The sequence below is a fragment of the Taudactylus pleione genome, unplaced genomic scaffold (assembly GCF_031769625.1).
Source record: "Taudactylus pleione unplaced genomic scaffold, aTauple2 ptg000710l, whole genome shotgun sequence".
Classification (NCBI taxonomy): Eukaryota; Metazoa; Chordata; class Amphibia; order Anura; family Myobatrachidae; genus Taudactylus; species Taudactylus pleione.
In genome coordinates this window covers 113,175-135,200 of record NW_028285112.1, presented here as the reverse complement: position 1 = coordinate 135,200, position 22,026 = coordinate 113,175, and the positions used below count along the sequence as shown (strand labels likewise).

Genomic DNA, 22,026 nt, shown 5'->3' with positions numbered 1-22,026 from the left:
AGGGATGCTGAATATAACGTACACCTTGCACAAAGGTGCGGACCTCAGGAAGAGTAGCAATCCTACGATGAAACCATACTAACAGGGCAGAAACCTGCACCCTCAGGTAAGCAAGGTGAAGACCGTTATCTAAGCCCACCTGTAGGAAAGCCAACACTCTGGATATCCGGAATACCCGAGGAGCATAGCCTCTAGGGCGACACAACTGAAAGAAAGTATGCCATACCTGATGGTAAATTCTTGCAGATAAAAGCTTCCGAGCTCTTAGCATGGACAGAGCCCCTGTTAACTATAGAGCTGGAAAACCCCTAGACCTTAAGAGGGCAGTCTCCACCGCCACAACGTCAAGGACAGACAACCCAGGTCTGGATATCAGCCAGGATCCAGAGACAACAGGTCCGGGAGTAGAGGCAACAGCTTCGGAGTGTTAACTGAGAGGCTCCGAAGATCTGAGTAATAGTGCCGTTTGGCCCATGCTGGAGCTATCAGCAGGAGCGTGCCTTCTTCTTGCTATTACTGGAGGAAGAAGGGATAATGGAGGGACGAGTTACACAACTTGGAAGGTCCACTGGACCTACATACGTCTACCAGAAGAGTCTCATCTCTGAAAGGCTCCACTTGTTCACCAGACTGAACACCTCCTGATGAAGCGGACATTTCCCTGAATGCACGTCTTGACGGCTAAGAAAGCATGCTTTCCATCTGAGGATTCCTGAATGAACACTGCCGATGATGGCAGGGATATAGCCTTCCACCCAAGCCAGAATTCTGGACACCACTGTTAGTGTCGCCTGACTTCGGGAACCTCCTAGGTGGTTTTCATAAGCCATCATGATGGCGTTGTCAGACTGTACCTGCATGGTATTTCCGTGGAGGACCTGTCCTGCATGGTGGAGAACCTTGAATACTGCTCAGAGTTCTTAGATGTTTATGGGAAGCGCATAATCTGCTGGTGTCCACCTGCCCTGGAACAAGTGTGGACCCGTCACTGTTTCCCAGCCATGGATACTGGCGTCCGTCGTCAGAAGGACCCTGTCCGCAATCCCAAAGGGGGTGCCCCTTGTTTAGGTGAGCTTTCCGCAGCCACCAGGCCAGATAGAGACAAACCTCCAGGGAAAGCACTATTGACTTTATCCTATGGGGCAACCCATCCCATCTGGAGAGGATCAATTTTTTCTAGAGGTCCAGAGTGAAACTGGGTACTCTCCACCATGTCGAACAGTGACCCCCTGGAACCCAGGAACCACATTGCCGAGTGAATAGACACTCCGCGACTCTGCAGGCAACTTATTGATTTATACATATTGGCATTTTTATTATGTTATTTTTACAACTACTTTTGTCTCTGTTTTGTATATAGAAATATCTAGGTATATCTATACAAGTAGGATTTCTCTATGTGAACTAAATAGACATACTAATGAGACAGCACATGGTTAATACACCTGTTTCTACTTATGTTTGAAGTGCTTTACAAAGCTCCCTTTATAAGGGAGGAATCTTTTGGTATGGGCATATGCTTGAAAAAGTCCCGAGACGGGATGAAACGCGTAGCTGGCCGTATCCACTACAATTGTTTTACCCTGTAACCAGCTCCTGCATGTGCCAATGCCCGCAGCCTTTATTTGATGTGGAGAGATCAGAGAAGCCAACGGTATAGAGAGGTCTGATAAGCCACGGCCGCGCTTATCCACCCATCCAATATTTCCTGCATACTCTCCGGGCTTGATCATCACTACTTATTATTTTACCTGCAGCCGGATAGAGAGCCTACCATCTGATCCCTACAGCCGTGAGACACGGAGGCTGCCTTCCTCTCCGGCTAGCAGTCTCCACCGTACAGCCGGACAGAGAGCCGCGCTGTTAACATCAGCTGCCGTCTGTGACTTTGAGGTTGGTCAGTGTTCAAAGCTTATTTTTATATCATGCGCCCGACGGGGTGACACTCTGACTTTTGCTATTTACCAACCACCTCTCTACACAATATATATCACAAACAACACATTATTGTGGACACTTAAAAAGGATACCTTTATTGCAGGCTTGCAGTTACAGCGTTGCAACAAGAAGCTATTAATAAATTATCAACAATCAAGTGGCTAAACATTTTCCATTGATGCTACTGAACTTTTGCTACACAACGGCTGTTGTTCAATGACTCTTAATACAGCAATATTTGCATCATCTATACTCATCAGTGAATCTATTCAATATAGATACACTCATTGTGTATTACGTGCTCTTTATTGTCTAATATATGCCATTTTTCATATGTACTTTATCTTATAATACCTATATTGTTGATATCATTATAATCCTCAGATACTTCTGTGGTTAATTTTAGTGGTTCACTAATTCCATCCACCATTCATCTATATATATGCATTATTGTTGACAACTATTTATTTTTTGGTATTTTTATTCTACTTTTTTATTTAATAAATTTATTCATTTTGTCTGTATATTAGCACAGTTTTCTTCATTTTCTAGTGTTGTGTGGGGTTGCAATTTTCCCTTTATTTTAAACTGCTGCAGCTACAGATAATACAAGTGTTATTTAAAAGCCCTGATATTTCTTGTCTTCTGTGGGCTTCCATAACTGCCATGACCCTGGTAAACCGTGAGATGCGGAGGCCAGACCAAGGGGCAATGCCAGAAACTGGAAATGCTTATCGACCACTGCAAACCTGAGGAAAACACTGGTGTGCTAAGAAAATAGGGATATTCAGGTAGTCACCCTGAATATATCCAACGACACCACAAAATTCCCAGGCTCCATTGAATGATGGAATACAGGGTCCCCCTCCTGAACCGAGGAACCCTTAAGAATTTGTTGAAGGATTCGAGGTTGAGGATGTCCTGGTAAGACCCATTGGGTTTCTGTACCAGAAAGAGGATGGAGTAATCCCCCGTTCCCCTTTGGGGCAACGGAATAGGTACTATAACTCCTGCCTGGAGCATAGAGTGTAACACCCTCAAAAATTACAGGGCCTTGTCTTGAATTGACAGAAGACCTGTAACGAAAAAACGGCTGGGAGGCCTTTACCGGGAGGAGAGGACATACCTTCAAGAAAATACATCTTACCCCTGTGCCAGTGGTGGTCAGACACCAGCACTGGGCGAACTGGAGAAGCCGGCCTCCAACTCTGGGGTCCCCCGAGAGGCAGCCCGTCCCGTGAGGCTGAAGGCTTATAGTCCAACTTGGGAGTAGGACGTCTTGTACTCCAAGCCTGTTATGGCTGAGCAGATTTCCTGGCTACTGTGTCTTGGAAAGCTGTATTTTAGACTTACCCTGGCCTCACAGGGCCGAAAAGACGAAGCCCCAGACCCCGATGGGACTGTAGCCGATGGCAGACACGCAGACGTAGCTGCTGCCTGCGGGGCCACAATTGTGTCCAGATGAGGGCCAAACAGGACCTGTCCCGTAAAAGGCAAAGCATTCCAAATGGAATCTGCGTCCGCTTTCCAAGAGCACAACCTCAGGGAGCGGCGAGCCGCTACTGCTGCCGAGGAGATTCTGGAAAGGAGCAGGCTATATGCAAGACTGTCTCATTATGAACGTGGCTAAGTCTCTGAGAATTTGCCACTATCCACCTGCTCTATTGGAGAGTCAGTGTGCAGAGATCCAGTTACCTACCCAGCGCTCCATGGCTCTGGCCCCCCAGCACACGGCCATAGCTGGCCTGGACGCCCCTCCAGCAAGGGAATAATTGGATTTTAGATATATTTGCACCTTGCAATCTGTAACCTCCTTCAAGGAGGACCTGGGCAACGTAGCACTCCTCACTAGGCATGTAACATGAGAATCTACCCGTAAAGGTAACTCCCATTCGGAAAAGTAATTATCCGCAAAGGGGTATGCAAAAGGTCAACAGTTTTTGAGGCTGGAACCGCTCACCCGGATTTTCCACGCCCCCTCTAAATGATCCACCTGACCAGATAGTGGCAACACCCTTATCCTTAAAGAAGGCATATTTGGATTTAGCCATGGGGGATATGTAATAATAACCAAAGCCGCACGCACTGCCCATATAAGGCCAGGTATATAGACTTTAGACCGGGACTACGCCTCCTCTGCACTAAGGGGCTCGTGTCTGAAAAAGTCAATAATGTCACTGTCATCAGACGTCATGTCCTTATTATCCTTAGCCGTCTTAGACCCGAAAGGCCGTTTAGAAGGCCGAAATGGTGACTCCCCCTGTAAAACTTCCATCAGGTGCTATACCATTTGGACAATAAAATCACCCACACAGGCTCCTGCGAGACCTGGGGGGGCGAAAAACAGGATACACTGGGGTACCATCAACTGCCCAGGGACCCCTGCATGTGATGAGACCACCACTCGCTGCGATAACCCCTATGAAGAAACACAGGGAGCATTGCCCACAAGGGCTGTAAGTATCTTAGCCAGCCAAGGGTGGTCCCTTTTTGTGCAGGCACAGTGACAGAAATGGGGCGTGATATATAATACAACATGCCCTCCATAAACCCTCAGCGTCTACATATCCCTCCGCTAACTGCACATTATATCAGTACATTATAGCTGGAAGAGGATATCCTCATTCACTTTCCGACACGAGGAGTGTGAACGGAGCGTATGTGACTTGCCACACAGAAAGACCACGTTTACTGTGAGGTAATAAACACCCTGCAACACCGCACCGCAAGGGCTTTAGCAGAAGAAGAACAGGGATAGGAAAATGGCTGACAGTCAGAAATTAAAGTACATGCAAACAGCGCTAGCATTTAAGTCACATACAATGCAAAGATAATATCCTGCATTACAAGCACTGCGATCAGCTACACAGACCAGAGCCTGGTAGGAAACAGCGCTGCATACACTGACCTTAATTGAAGGAGAGGTATGCGGGGGACCCAGACCGCAATGGCACCAGCTTCCAGCAGCGTTTGCCATCCCCAGCACATGCAGAGAGAAAATGGCCACCGAGGAGCAGAGAGGAGGCGGGCCCGGGGGAGGAGCACGGACACAGCCCGCTCAGACCGCTGTGGAATGGTACTGTGCAGCGGGGGAGACGCCGGCTGTGAGACAGGGAAGACGTTCTCCCCTGGCCTGCTATTAACCCCTGGGATGCCGCGCTGTACCGCACATGCTGCGGTCCGCTGTCCCTGGTGGTCTAGTGGACGGCACAGGATCAGTACCTGGTCCCACGCGCAGCCGGTCCCCAGGGAGCCCCCTGCCTGGGGACCACAAAGGACTGTGTTACCGGCGGGTGCCCACCGCTTACCTTGTCCCCCGTACATCCGGCCACAGTCCAGGTAGCCGGGGTCACCGCTAGCTGTGACCCCGGCTACCTACCAGCATCCCCGGATCAGTACCGGCGTTCTGGTACCGGTGGGGTGTAGGAGCGACAGCATGGACGTCAGTACTGACTGTCCATGCTGTAAGGCTCATCTTGTGCAGCCACAGCTGCACTCTGAAGAAATCTTCTGGGGCTATTACAGCCCCCTCTGTTAATGTGATCCGACCTCTGGCCGGACACCCACGAAACTGAATTGCCTTGGCTTGGGGGTGGGGTATAGGAGAGGGACCCTGGTGCATCCTGGGAGGTTGAAAATTTAACTCTGTGGTGTCCGTGCCTGATGTCATCACCTATACCCCAAGGTATCCTGTGGATACCCTATGGACACAGAAGTAGAAATAAACTTATTGAAAGGTACTATTCATTCAATCTAAACAGCTGTTTGTTAGTCATTGACTTGTTCAGATGAAATCACCTTAGCAGGATGGTCACTGAAGGTATATTATATTCCTACAGATGTCCTCATAGAATATTGCTGCAATCGCGCCAAACAGCCCTTCGCAGCGCAACAGGTCCCATGCGACTCAGCTTCTGTGGAACGTCTTTCGTGCAGAAATGTACCTTCGTTGTAATCAGATGCAACAATCCATTGCACGAGACTGTACTGTTTCAAATGATATCTGACACTTTTTTTTTTTCGTTTCACGAGTGACGCGTTTTCAGGCGAAAAAGATGCAAAACAGGTGCTCGGCACAAGCTGAGTCGCACGGGACCTGGCGGATGACTTGCACCAAGTGTCTCATGCCACATGGCGTATTGAGTCTAGGTGTATGAGGACACATCTGTTGAACTGCTACGGTATACGAACAAATGTTTTATACTGGTACGCTTTACATTGATATTTAATTGCACTTTCGGTTTGATTTAAATACAATTTTGAATCATAATCATAATTAGTCAATCTCATGTCACCTTCTGAAGGAAGTATTCACTTCAAAGATTCAGTAATACAGGGGTTTACAATTTATACTCAGCCGGGTTAGCTGAAATGGAAGTAAACTCCTAAACTGCATTTTAAGTAAAAAAAAAAAAATTCCCTTAAAATTATGTAGACTGACTTAACTGCAATAGAGCAAATAGATTATCTATACTAATAATGTTCATTTAAAATTAATAGATGCAATTAAATAAATGAACATTTCCTTTAGAATGTATTTAAAGAGTCCCAGTAGCTTAATTCAGTTCTGTAAGATTATACAAAAAAATAATAACTTACACTAGAGTATCGTAAATGAAAAAACAAAACAAAAACACTTTCAAATTCAAATTTAAGGTCTGAATATCGGACATAAAGGTTAAACTACTAACAACGACAAACTTGGAGCAATATTTGCACTAAACCATAGCTTCCGTTCCAGGATTTATTTTCAATGCCTAATTTTCCCTAGACAAAGGCTTTGAAACGTTCCTTTTCTCAGTGGACAACTCTCCACACCCATCCTACCTCTGCTATCACATGACTACCAAGACGACCCTTGACTGACTGGCTCTCACTTAGGTTGCACTCTTGTGAAAAAACTGGAACCAATGTTTTCATGGGTAACGCAGATCATTTTGAAAATAGATAAGTGACTTACAGAACAACATCCCGGAACATTTATCCGTTTCAGGTTACAGAAGTTGCAATTTAAAAAACAAAACTACAATATAAAAACAAAAATATGTCCATGTGGGATTTCATCTTTAGAATCTTCTAAATGCTCTGAAAATAAATAAATGAAAGCACTGCAATTTCTAGCTATTTTATTTAGTGAAGTGTCCAGTATTTTCAGTAGGCAACTGTTTAAGGAAAAAAGACTCTTCACTGACTGTTATAAAATTTTTATTTCATTGTGAAAATCACTTACAATTACCAGTCTAGTTAAACATATATTCTCCTTAACTAGACAAGTAAAATATTTTTGAAACACTTTTCCTCTAACCAAAATTTTGTCACATTATTCAACAGTGTATCATCAATAGAAGTTTACACTACACCAAAAAATCTCAAAAGATGTAGTAGATAACAAAAGGTTCTTACCATATCACTACTTTTCTACTTCAGGGTCCATAGAAGGTCCACAGGAAACCTTGGGGATTCCCAAAGCAGTACCCTCAAGGGCGGGGATGGCTCCTGTGCAGAAAGGAGAATCCACCACCCGAAGGAAGCATCCTGAGTGGCAAAGGTATCAAAGGCATAATACCTCAAAAAGGTCTGCATAGAAGACCACGTGGCCGCCTTACAAAACTGTAAAGCAGAGGCATCACAACTAGCTGCCCACAAAAGGCCCACAGACCGAATAGAATGAGGGGTCATAACTTTTTGGATGACACCATTCAAAATAGATATGCCACACCCTGTGGTAGGTTTTCTTGTTCTGAACATGGTGTTAACCACAGAGCCAGAAAAACCCTTGGACCTTAGGAGGGATGTCTCAAGAGCCACGCCATCAAAGAGACAACCCAGATCTGGGTAAAGGCAAGGAACCTGAGACAACAGGTCCGGATGTTGAGGCAACAGCTACGGAGTGTCGATGGAGAGACTCCGAAGGTCTGAGTACCATGGACACCAGAGCCACGCTGGAGCCTCCAGCAGGACTGTGCCTCCTTATTGTTTGAATTTTCGAAGAACACGAGGAAGAAGGGAGATTGGAGGAATCAGGTACACAAACTGGAAGGTCCACCTGACTGACAGAGCGTCCACCAAAAGAGGTTCGGCGTCTCTTGTTCTGGACCCGTACTGTGGCAGCTTGTGATTTAGCCTAGAGGCCATGAGGTCCATGTTTGGAAGTCCCCACCTGTCCACTAAGAGCTGAAACACTTCTTGGTGGAGACCATTCCCTGAGATGCATGTCGTGACAGCTGAGGAAGTCCTCTTCCTAATTCAGCACTCCCGGAATGAACACCGCCGATATGGCTGGTAGATGGCCTTCCGCCCATGTCAGAATGCGTGACACCTCTGTCATTGCCGCCTGACTTAGAGTTCCTCCTTGACGATTTAGATAAGCCACTGTTGTGGCATTGACTGACTGTACTTGCACGGGTTTTCCTTGAAGCAACAGCCTGGCTTGCTGCAGGGCCCTGAAAACTGCCCGCTGTTCCAATATATTGTTCGGAAGCGCAGATTCCCTGCGGTCCACCTTCCCTGAAAAGTGTGTGGACCCGTCACTGCGCCCCAATCCCAAAGACTGGCATCAGTCGTCAGAAGGACCCAGTCCGAGATCCAAAAGGGACACCGCTCATTGAGGTGGACCGTCGGTAGCTACCAAGTCAACGACAGGCGGACCTCCGGAGAAAGCACCATCAATTCAGTCTATATGATGGGGTAAATCCATCGCACTTGGAGAGGATCGATTTCTGCAGAGGCCGGGATTGAAACTGGGCATATTCTACTATGTCGAACACTGACACCATAGATCCCAGCAACTGCATCGCTGAGTGGACTGACACTTGGCGACTGTGAAGGCATCTGCGTACTCGCATCTGCAAAGTGGAGATCTGTTCGGCTGTCAGAAAAATCCTTTGCTGTTGTGAATCCAACAGCGCTCCCACATGGAGCATACTTTGAGATGGAACCAGTGAGGACTTATTCCAGTTGACCAACCACCCGTGTACCTGGAGCACAAATATCGTTAGCTGCAGGTGGTGGTGAAGGACCTCCGGAGACCCTGCTAGCAGTAAGAGGTTCGTCTAGGTATGGAAACAGGTGGATCCCCTGCAAGCCGCAGATAGGCTGCCATTACTGCCATGACCTTTGTAAACACCCGAGGTGCAGTTGCAAGGCCAAGTAATTGGAATATGCAGGTATGCATCCTGGATATCCAGAGACACCATAAAATCCCAGGTTCCATAGCCAGTATAACTGAGCGTAGGGTTTCCATCCTGAACCTGGGTACCCTGAGAAATTTGTTCAGGGACTGGATATTGAGAATAAGAGGGTAAGAACCGTTTGGCTTATGGACTAGAAAAAGGCTAGAATACCCTCTTCCTCTTTGGGAATTGGCACAATGACTCCTGCCTGTAGCCTTGTCCGCATTTTTCGGAAGCCATGTGCAAAAGAATTGATGGGGAGGCCTTCTGCGGAAGGAAAGGGCGTACTCCAGAGAGACCACTTCCTTCACCCAGGAATCCATGGTAGTCTGACACTAGTGCTGGGCGAACTGAAGAAGTCGGCCTCCCACCCTGGGGTCCCCCAGGAGGAATCCCGTCCTGTCAAGTGGAGGGCTTGTCATCAGGTTTGGCAGCCGGACGTCTGGTACTCCAAGGCTGCTTTTTAGGCCTGGACGATTTCTTGGCAGTGGATGCCCTGGGAAAGAACTGAGTTCTAGCCTTATCTGGGGCCCGATAGGTCCGAAAGAACTGAGTTCGAGCCCCTGAAGAAGCTGGAGCCGAAGGGAGACAAGCCAACTTAGCTGCTGCTAAGGTATTCATAATATGGCCCAAATCAGGGCCAAACAAGACTTTACCGTCATAAGGCAAACATTCCAACCCCTTCTTGGATTCCGCATCAGCTCTCCAAGAACAGAGCCACAGAGAGCAATGAGTTGCAATGGCTGCCGAAAAAACCCTGGCATATAGTAGGCCAATATCCAAAGCTGCCTCATTTATATAGGTGAAAGAATCTCAGAGATTTCCCACCAGATTCAGCTGTTCCCTGGTAGCATTAGAGGCTAAGGATGTTTCAAGGCTATTAGTCCAATATTCCATGGCCCGAGCCACCCAGCAAATGGCCATAGCTGGTCTGGTTCCCCCGAAAGGGAACAAACAGATTTAAGGCATACCTCTACCTTACTATCTGTAACATCCTTCGGGACGACATGGAAGGCATAGGAAGCGTTGTGCTTCTTACCAAGCGCATGACATGGGAATCCACCACCGGAGGAGTCTCCCATTTGGAAAAAGAATTCTCAACAAAACGGTAAGCAGAGACTAGGCGCTTCTGTGGTTGAAACCGCTTTCCAGGCGTTTTCCAAGCTACCTCCAAGAGATTCACCAATTGGTCAGACAATGGGAATGTAGCCTCAGTCAGTCACCTTTTCCTCCATGAAATATGCATGCCTAGATTTAGACGCAGGCGGCTCATTCTCCTCAATGATCAGGGCTGCTTTTACAGCTTGTATTAACCCTGCGTCTCAGACTGCGACTTATACCACTCCCGCACAACACCAGTGCTATGGCTCAGATTAGCAAAATAGGTACAAGGATAGCAAAAAAGAATTACAGTTTTTAGCAAAGAAAAACAGACAGACAACACTAGCATACAGTAGCAAACAAATGCAGAAAACGAAAATTTCTGCACTTAATGGCACTTCGTTAAGTCAACTACAGAGACTTAGCGTCTAGTAGTACAAAAGTGCTACATACACTGACCACCAACGAAAAGAGAGGTATGTAGGGGGGCCCATACTCCATACCTCCTGTCGAGATCAGTGACACACAGCCAGGAGAATGACCGTCGAAGAACTTATGGGGAGGTGGAGCCAGAAGCTGTCAAAGTTCAAGGCAGACTGCAGTGGAGAGGTGCTCTGAGCAGCGGGGAGGAGCCGGCTATTAAACAGGGAAGGCTGCCTCCGCTGGCCAGCGTTTAACCCCTGGGATAATGGAGTGTTCTGCAGAACTCCAGTCCCAGATGGCTTAGTGTGGACGCAAGACTCAGTGAATGGCTACACTTATTGTCATCCCCAGGGTGTCCCCCAACCCTGGAGGAAAAAAGAGAGGCATGGATCAGTACTGGCGTCTCAGCACCTGCGGCGGGGTGATGATGCGGCAGGGCGAACTTCCACTGGACTGTTCGCACTGAGCGCACTTATAAAAAAAATATAAAATTTTTCAGGGGCTGTTAGCAACAGCCCCACTGCTATACAGTGAACCGACTCTGGCCAGGCACCAAACGAAACTGAGGAGCCCCGTTGCATCCTAGGAGAAAAATTGAACTGCGTGGTGCCCGGATGTTTTCGCCATCACCTATATGCCAAGGTTTCCTGTGGACCCTGAAGTAACAAGAAGATGTTTTGCAGACTTACAATATCTGTAATGTACTGATACAAGCAAAAAAAAAAAGCAAGAAATGTACTGTATTGTCTGTCAAGCTACTCGACTTTATCAGGTTAGGAGGAATACTACAGATGCACATGAAAATGTTGGAACATCAATAAGCTGCAGATTTCAATAGAAGTATACTCATACCCTCACAATACAGTCCTTTAGGAAGATGACATTTTGAAATGAAAGACAATGTAGAAAAATTGTATTGCACAAAAAGGGATACAATGTTTGGAAAATCAGAATTAAATAAAATAAAGGGAATCGTGTAAAACACGGAGAGTGTGGTGCAGTGTGCTGCATCTTGGAGCTACTTTAGGTTATTGAACATCTATTTCTTTTAGCAATTACACCAGGCAAGCTTCCATTTGCTATCTAATTTAAAAAATACTCTGTATACAGGTAGAGCTCAATTGTAATAAACATCACTTCTAATGCAATATTGCTCTTATGAAAGAGTGACTGAATTACCATGGCAAACAACCAAATTACATGACATTTCATATTGAATTGGATGTTTGCCATCACAAGACATAATAAATCTTGGTTTAACTAATGTGCTATTAAATATATTACAGAGGATAAATGCACATGTGAAATCACTTATTATCAAGGGAGATGCAGAAAGTAGAGCTATATATAGTGTGTATATACTGCTGGGATCAGTGCTAGATAGGTAAGTGGCAATATAGAATAAATATTATTATTTAAAATTTAATTACTTTACACCCAACTAGAAAAGCATTAAATTAATTTAGTAAATTCCTCAGTTATACTTGCAGCTATATATTGCATTTGCCTAGGTGTGTGCCATTTGTTCTGTATTTCTCTGTTATATAAAAACCATAAAACATTTATGTACCACACTTTCTAACAATCCCTCTTATTATCTTGAAAACAGGAGACATATTAATGTACAATATACACCTTAGGGACTGCTAGCGCTTTATCACAGTAGGAAGTTGTTATTAATTAGTACACATATCCATGTGACAGACAAAAAAACTACAGCAAGTTAAAACACCAATGCACATGGCTCAGGGCTGAATGTATAAAATGTAAAAAGTAAAATATGAGTGGTCATTGGGATTAAGTTCATCACCTAATGTATTGCACCTCCAAATTTAAATTAAAATAGGAAATTCAATCTACTGTATGTATTTAGATGGACCATACAGAAGTATAACTATCATTGCTCTCCAAATTAAATTCCTCACTCCTCTTAAAATCCAAATAGGGATCAATGATCTTTATTTAAGATGCGCTAAAGTTATACTCTGTGTCATCAGTATGAACCCTGTTAGTGTCAGATATGTAAGGAGAATATGTAAAATTTTAATATTTTCGAAACCAAAATTATCAACTATGTGCGTATATATTATACAAAGTATCCCTATTTATTTCTTGCTGTAAAATGTTAAAATCCAAACAATTTCTAGATGTAAGGTTATTTTCTAAACATTTCTACACCATATATAAATGTAACATACACAAAATCAATTACACTCTTACCTTCAGGGGCATTAGCATTGCAATCTACTGAAATAAAAGTTGAGGAATTTCCACTGATGTTGCTCTGAAAAATAAATGCAAAAGAACCATGAGTTACACAGAATTACAGTCTTCCACAGATATGTGAGCAATCTATTCCTTGCGAACATGAGCAATATTTACCTGCTACATAGTTCCTAATAACCTCATTCATAAAAAAGCAGCCTGCAGATGTATAGTGTCATTTATGGATGATTTGTCCTAAGCAGGCCTCTCGTGACTCAGAGCTCCAGGCGGGAAAGCAATTTTGAGCCTTCATTGTATTCACAGATTGAAAGGATACTTAGGAGTCTAGCAAAAGTAGTCTATAAAGATGCACCTGAAGCATGCCATTAGGTATTTAGCAAGAAAAACAAGCCCCCTAACAAACAAAATTATAATTTGATGCTGTACAAAAATACAGCATGTAAACAAAATGGTTTCTTGATCAAAAATTGCTGTATACAGTAAAGGAGTACTAGAAAAAATAAAATTGCTAATACTTAAATATTGTTGGAATAGAACAACCTAGGCTTCAAAATGAAAAATAACCAAATCCGTTGACACAGAATGATTCCTATTCAAAGCTGTTGCGGTCTATCACTTTCAAAGGCAGTTAAGCACTTAACACCACACATGTGTAGAACTATTTTAAGGGGGTTTTTACCATTTTACTGTTCAACATTTGTTTACTTGTATTGTAGTCCACAATTAATGCATTTTTTTTTTTTTGGAATGACCTCCTTTTTAAAACCAGACACACTTCTACCTACCATTTTTTTAACCTGTCCATTGGTTCATTAGATTAAAGCCCCCATACATCAGCAATCAATTGGGCAATTCTAGGTTTTGCAGATCGTGATAAAAAAAAAATCAGAAATGTAAGGGGTTCACAGATCGCAGATTCAGACAAAAAAGTTATTGGAATTGGTGAATTAGGTTGTCCAACATGTTGGATTCCACAGACCAATTGGGGCTTGATCAGCTGGTTTGCAGACCGTTCTTAGTGAAATTGAAATGATGGGCCTTTCAAAATATGCAGATCTATCTTTCCTAAAAATGATTTGCTGATGTATGTGATCTTTAAGCTGGGTACACACCCGCGAACAATAACTTTAATTAACAACGTAATGGTCACCACTACCTCATTCATTAACAATGCAATGGCTGCTAGCGATATCGCTAGATTTGATGTGCAGCACTTCAAACCTTGCAACAGTTGCTAGCAACTGCAGGAGCGCGTACACATAGAGGTTTGTCGTTCCGAAACAGCATATCGGCCCAACATTCCTCCAGTGTGTACCTGGCTTTAAAGCAGTCAGTTATCTGGTGAGAGCACTTAAAACCTTCAGTGCAACTAAAAACAACACTTAATGGGACGGTGCCTATATCTGCTCATTCTGCTTTACAACATGTGTAGAGTTATTCGCATGGCTAAGAAACTTTAATGAAGACATCGGTGCTAATATTAAGTATAGTCAACAGTCACTGCATTGTTTTCAGTGAGATGAAAAGTAAATATCGATCCCTCTTCTTATCCTAACTACAGTTACTTATTAAGTCTGGGACAGAGATATGTAAACATTTAGGGAATGGAGGAAGTGGGTAGGAGATTAATTTGTTAGCACAGACCAATCTCTATAACAAGTAAATATAGAAATAGAGGCGCTGATTGTCCAAACAAATTTATTTAAAAACACACTTTAGATTCCAATAATTTCACATTTCAAATCATATAATCCACATACAATTAAAAAATATATATGATCACATAGATGGTACGCCCTTTAAATATATATTTCTATATTTACTTGGTCTTTTCGATTTGTGCACTGGTAATTACCCCAATATAGAGGCTGCAGTTTGTCAGGGGAAACTATTGTATTACAGGTTGAGTCTCTCATATCCAAATATTCCGAATTACGGAATAATTTTGGCATGACTGAGATAATAAAACCTTTGATTTTTGATGGTTCAATGTACACAAACTTTGTCTAAGGCACAAATTATTAAAAATATGGTATAAAATTACCTTCAGGCTGTGTGTATAGGGTGTAAATGAAACATAAATGTATTTCATGTATGTACATAAACTTTGCTTGAGCCACAAAATTATTGCAAATATTATATAAAATGAGCTGCAGGCTATGTGTATAAGGTGCATATAACACATATATGCATCCTGTGTGTATATTGGGGTCCCATTCCCAAGATATTTCATTATGATATGCATATATTCCAAAATACGGAATATTCCGTTATCCAAAATACCCCTGGTCCCAAGCATTTTGGATATGGGAGACTCAACCTGTAGTCCAGCGCCAGCTGCTTGTTCAATCTCTATTCACTGGTACTGAATGTGCTAAATTTTTAGTGCTGAAAGGATTAACAGTGACAGTCTAATCACAGAAAATTGTGGCAGGAGATCAGGACATTTCCACATGTAGAAAACCTTAGCCATTATGGTAACAACTTAAAGGAGTAAAGAGCTGATTAAGCAGTATAAACAGAGTGCATGTAAGGTACAAAAACATTTTATTTATTAAATTAATATCTGGTGGCTTATTGCATTCCTTAAAAGGAAAAATGAATGCTGAAATTGTGTACTGTCAAATTCAAAAACTAATATGATATTATCTCTCACATACACGAGATACTGAAATAAATGTATTTATTACCAACATAACAGGAGATAAATCTAGGATGATCAGTAGCAAAGCTTTTTATATTCAACTGTTTCTATAAAGGTAGTAGTGTTATATATTTTTTCACAAACTAGAAGCCCCTATAAATTCCAAGAAAATATAAACCATGGGGTTACTGTAGGTCTGTAATGGTTATCAGTATTCTAATTAACATGATATTCCCTGAGAAAGTCAGTCTGGCAAGTTCAGACAGATGAAATGTGTTGAAAATACTGTGTTTTATTTGGATGTTTTGAACATAAGGGAGGACATGCGAGCAAACCAGGAATTTTATCAGATAAGCATTTCTGATTTTAACTAAACTGAAGTGCCAAAAGTCATGGGATAGGTGCCTAGTATCGTGTAGGACTCCCCTAGCCGGACCAAGAGCAGCAAGTCAACACCACATCATTTCCACAAGTAGGCGAAAGACCTCTGGAGAGATGTTGACCCATGCTGTCTGGATAGCTTCCCACAGATATTTGAAGGTGCAGGATCATGGATACGAATGGAGGGTTCATGTCGGGCGAACGTGGTTGCCACACCATTAATTGGAACTTTCACGGACGCCCCTCGAACCAACTCTGGACAACTTTCGACCAATGACACTGCATTATCCTGCTGGAATATTTCATCATTGTGGGGGTGCATGAAGTCCATGAAGGGCTTCAAATGGTTATCAAGCAAAGCAACATAGCGGTTACCGATCAATAGCTTGTTCAAACGGTCCAGCTGTACTGTGCCTTGTTGACAACTGGGGTCCATGGCCTCATGGGGTCTATGCCACACATGAACCCTACCATCACCCCAAAACTACTGGAACCGTGACTCATTGGACTACACCACATGTTGCCAGTCCAACAGGGTCCAATTAGTGACGTCAAGATCCCAGGTGAGGCGTTGTGTCCAGTACCGTAGTGTTAATGTTATCATGCCCGGTTTAAACACATTCGATAATTCGCGTCGTTTTGCCACGAGTAGCCTAGCCGGTGTTCAAACTGACTCACGAGATGTCAGATTACATCTGATGCAGGTCACAGTACGATGGCATCACCTACCGTTACTTTTACATATTGCTATCCCATAATTTTGACACTTCAGTGTAGATGCATCTGCAATTCTTTGGATACTATATAAAAATAGGTAAATGCATAATGCTATTTCCGGCTCTCTTTTTCCGTTTTCCTTGGACCAGATCTGACAAATTCCTTTGAAAGGTGGTGTCTCCATATAGAAGAAATAGATTGGAGGATTGCCTATCTCGTTTCAGATAAGCCTGACATCATCTTTTCTTATTTGTTCAAATTGCCTTGATTACAGAAGTCTGTTCATTTTGGATACTTCAAAGAAAGCCTTAGTCGGTAACTTTTCTGGGTATTCTTTTTCTCTAAAACAAGCCAACATGGAGCTGTTTGATTGGAAACAGTAGTATCATTAGAGAAGATTTTCCATAACTGCAACATTTGATCTTTAGGTATATTATTTTCCAAGAACAATAATGGCTACTGCTGTAATGCAAATATCCATTGCAGACTATTTTTTTTGGAGAAGGTAAAAAAAAAAAAAGCAGATCTTACCTGTATAAGATATTTTTGGCTTCCATACATGACATATTGTGGTGCCAGACTGTAAATCATGTAGCTAGTATGCAGGACAATCAATAAAAGGATCATGCAGAGGAAGAGAAGCGCTTGAGGTCTTGTTCGTCCCCTTCTAATTTTATACAACTGTTAAAAAGAAACATGTACAGTATATTTACAATTCAAAAATGTGTTAAAAATAAATTATATTCTGCAATGGTCTTTTTATTCCTCTCCCAAAAGCTACAATGCAGCGCTACAATGGAGTCGGGGATATCTGTACAAGCTACTGCCTTTTTTATTGTACAGGAACAGAGTAGTTCCTAACTACTGTAGCGTATGATGTTGTACACAATACAGTTGTGTTGAATGGAATGGGATTTAAATACCAGCCGTCAGTTCAAATCCCGACTGCACAAGCCCGACAGGAAGATATCTCGACTGGCTGATAAGTATTTTAACCCTCCCCCTACCTAACCCTCCCTTGGTGGTGCCTAACCCTAAAATTCCCAGGGTGATGCTTATCCCCAAGTCCCCGAGGGGGTGCCTAATCCTCACCCCCCCTTCCCGCACCCTGAACCTAACCCTCCCGGGGGGGGGGGGGGTGCCTAGACCTAACCACCCCCAAGTGGCACCTAAACCTAACCTCCCCTTCCCTTAGCCTAACTCTAACCCTCCCCGAGGGGTGTCTAACCCTAAGTCTTCCCAGGGGTGCCTAAGCAAAATCTGCCCCCCTCCCCCACAGCTAACCGTTAAGACGCACCGGACTTACCTCGATCGGTCCGGCGTCTGTCTCCAGTGTTGAATATATATCTAGCTATAGTAAGTGTTTTAAATACAGTGCTGGGTTTCAAGGTTTCAGTTCCTAAAAGGGCATTATCTGTTGCTCCCTGTGTTAACATGTGTGTCCTTTGGGTACTCAGATTTCCCCCCAGTTTAAAACCATACTGGAAGTTTAATTGGAGTCTGACAAAACTGAACCTTAGTGTGTGTGTGTGTGTTGGGGGGTAGGGAACATAAATTGTAATTTCCAGGCAAAGTGATGTGCACGAAGCAGCATTGTGAATTATGGGCCTGATTCAGAGACAGACGCTAATGCGATCGCAGCTGCGATTTCATATGCATTGCAGCTGCGAAAATATGCTAATGGTTGCAAAGCTTATCTGAGCATAAGGACGCCCACTGCAGCATTCTCATATACGTGTGTAAAATATCGGTAACATCAACACACATCGAGCAGCCATATTGCCATTGCAGCAGGTCTGACCTGCCGCAGCCTTGGGAGCTCTCCTGATACGCAGAGCTGCATAAAATATTGTTAGGGCTAATTTATGCACGCCCATGGAACGGTATTCAAACAGACTGCGTTTTTCAGACTGCTTGCCCGTCACCGCCCCCAAACGCTGACAGCCTGTCACTCACTTTGCGATGGATTCCTCTGTGTGTGAGTCGTGCAATGGCAAACAATCGTTTGATCTGCATCCGTAATTGCCATTGCATACCGCTTTGAATCAGGCCCTATGGGTGTCACTATATAAATGATAAACCAGTAATAGATCTTTTAAAGATAATGTTGCTGGTTTAAAAAAATTATGCAATCTGTAGGACTATTGCCTTTCAGCAAAATAAGGTACCACTATAGTCTAACCTAATGTTAGAAAGGAATCTTCAAATTTGAAGAAATTGTATTTCACGTGTAGCCTGCAGGTGTCACTGTTTCCACTGTTGAACAGTAAAGGCCCTATTTACTACAATCAGCATTTAAAATGCGGTTGTAGTGCAATATTTTTTTTTTACTAAATTCGGAAATATCACTTGGATGTACTAAGATCCGCATGCTTTGTCCCTGTGAATTGCACACTTCATGTTTTTTTTTTCCAGCAAAAAACACAGAGAATAGGTGTCTCCGCAATGTGCCGCACCCGGCTACATCTCCAGATGGCGTTGCTATAGCAGAGCTCCCACCCAGTATTTTTTCACAATTCCCCCTTAGAAAATTTAAAGCAGATCGCATTTCCCATTACAAGTATGGGCAAAGCGATCTGCAAACTAAACAAATGTGAATTAAAGGGCTTGGAGTAGTTTTTCATGAAAATTGCTCCAAAAGCCCTTTAATACATTTCAGTGAAACTAAAATAATGTAAAAAGGGTGTGAAAACACCCTTTTCACATTATTTTAGTTAACAAAAAGATTGATAAATAGAGGCCATAGGGAGATCCAATGATTAGCAGAATCTGCAACGATTAGTAGAATCTGGCAGTACTGCATAGTGTAGATGGGTCCACATACATCTAGTCTCCTTGTGCGTTAAACAGCTCTTCTAGTCACGCCATGCCGTAGCATGACTCGGTAGCGCTGAACTTCTTTTTGTGCATCTTTTTACATTCAAATGCATCTTATTCGCACAGCAATGCGAATAGATAGCACAAGCTTCTTCTGATTAAAATAACACGCCTATGTTCTGTGTGCGACTGCGGGTGTATCTTCATGCAAAATGCCAAGTTACAGTGTCAGTGGGTGTAACACTTTGACGTAGCGTTTCGCATGTAGATACACCCTCAGTCACTCACAGAACATACCGCATATTTTAATCAGCAGAAGTTGCTAGTGCTATCTATTTGCATCGCTGTGCGAATAAGACACATTTGAAGGTAAAAAGATGCATGAAAAGACGCTCGCCTCTACCGAGTCACACTGATCTCCTGCGTTGTGTAGTGCGACTTGTAGCGCACAGAAGATAGCTGTATGTGGACACATCTGTACCATAAAACACCTGTGCACACTATGAGGTTAATCCAATTCGCTGCAAATAGTAGTTGGAATGACACAGAAATGCCGGCAACGGCACTGCAAGTCTATCCTCTCACGGCCCAATATCTCCCTGGACTCGCACATTTTTGCTCGCAGTCCTATAGTGTTGCAAACAAAAATGCAGGAGTCAGGGGATACCGTAAGTGCGGCATACAGCCACACTTGCTAACGGGTGTGAGGAAACCGCACCTAATTGGATCTAGCCCTATATGTTAGTTTCTCCAGTTATCCTTGTTCCCTGTGCTAGCATCTCTTTTTACTTGCCAAACAAAAACATGGAAAGTAGGAAAAACAGATTAAAAGACAACTTTGTTACTCAACCTATCTGAAGGTTACCAGATCAGCTAATATTATACCATTTAATAAATCATCTTAGTACTTAATATGATAATATTTACCCGTAACCAAAAGAACCATACACCCATGTTTCGGATGCCAGCCATTGACGTAAATACAAAGTACATGATGATGACAGTAATCAGGATATAATCAAGAGGGAAAACCTGGAAAAAAAATTAACACATACTATGAATCAATATTGTGTACTACACACAACAAATAAGGTTTCTTTTCTTAAACCTATTCATACTTTTTCTTTGTCAACAAGTACCTAAATAATGAGCAAACCTGGATAACAAACTTGGATAACTTTTGTTTATTATAGTGGAGGTCTGATCTAAAATCCAAAATGGATGCACTGTTCAATAATTCAGCCACAATAATAGAAATCCCTTTGAATGTTCTCAAAATATGCAATGTGGATAATACACATTTTAAAAAAGAAGTGTTAATATTGGTCTTGCTCTATAGCTGATTTTTTTTTTACATGCAAATATAAACTAACAAGGTGTTGGAAGTGTCACAACAGTAAGAAAAACAAACATGCATTATTTCCAGTGGGCGGGGCACCTAGCGAGGCTATATCTTCGCTCAGCTACGCTACTCCACACAAGGGATTTTATATCCTTCAGAACGGGATGCAGTCACTATCCCAGCTGTTGGGATGCCAGCGCTCAGAATGCCGGAATCCCGTCACCATTCAGAATCCTGGCACCGGTATCCAGGCGGTAAGTAGTGGGGTTAGGGGGAGAGTTAGGGTTTAGAGTCAGGCACTAGCGGGAGTGTTAGGAAGTAGGGGGGGGAGGTTAGGTTAGGCACTAGTGTTAGGTTTAGGCTTCGGGGAGGGAGGGTTAGAGGTAGGGTTAGGATAGGTGTTGGTATCCTAACCCTGTCGGAATGCCGGCACCGGGATTCTGACCGCCAGGGTGCTCAGCGTCGGCATCCCCAACCCAACCCTTTACAACTGGGTGATTTATTTTTTAACTGAACCCTCACTGTTGGCCACAGTGGCTAAAACATCACTTGGCCAACGGATGGGTCATGAGACTTTCCCGCGCTGAATCCAGCCTGAAAGACATCAGGTGTTTATGAGTTTATGACCTCCCTCCACCGTCTTAGGGCACGAAAGGTAGGAAAGATTCTTCTCCTGCAACACACAATCATCAATGCTCAAAGTTCTTTGAATCTATCTAGGGTGTGACTATCCCTACACCAGCTGCTTTAGTGTCAGCGCATCCCAATAGAAGTTCCTTGAATCTGACTGAACTGCATCAACTTGAACGTTTCAGTCCCATCATTATGGAGAGCACAGACATCTGCAAATCTTGAAGTATCATCTGTGATCCAGGTTAAAGTCTCTGAGACTTCTGTTACGGCCAGAATTCCTTTCCTGTTGGCACTGATCCTGGAAGGGCTGGTTTTATTCACTAACATTGATGACCATTGGGTGTATAGCCCCTGTCAGTACCCCTCCTAACTGCACTGAGTCTAGGGACTCAGCCAGTTCTGGATGATTCTCACTGTATCTGATGCGGTGACTCTGCAGACCCCTTCACTCACCTACTGGTTCACATCTCAACGCCCATTGCATGGGATTGTCGCTGATTACATAGAATTACCTCCTCATCACTGTTGCCAGAGGGCTGCTGTTCTAGAACTAGGACCAGATTTGTAGAGGCCACACATCATCAAAGTGCATTCTTGTAATTCCAATTGCCTCCTTCACTTGGACTTTGAGC

General features: G+C 43.3%; 1 protein-coding gene across 1 annotated transcript in view; it reads right to left on the bottom strand.

Annotated features, from left to right (window-relative positions):
* Positions 1–22,026, bottom strand: part of LOC148477514 (lysosomal cobalamin transport escort protein LMBD1-like) — a gene marked incomplete at its 5' end in the record, with an annotated part of 165,751 nt that overhangs the window by 36,865 nt on the left and 106,860 nt on the right. The window contains 3 exons of the mRNA XM_088456635.1: positions 12,855–12,918; positions 17,134–17,283; positions 20,347–20,451. Of these exons, the coding sequence (XP_088312761.1) occupies positions 12,855–12,918; positions 17,134–17,283; positions 20,347–20,451 (319 nt within the window). The remainder of the gene's footprint in view (positions 1–12,854; positions 12,919–17,133; positions 17,284–20,346; positions 20,452–22,026) is intronic.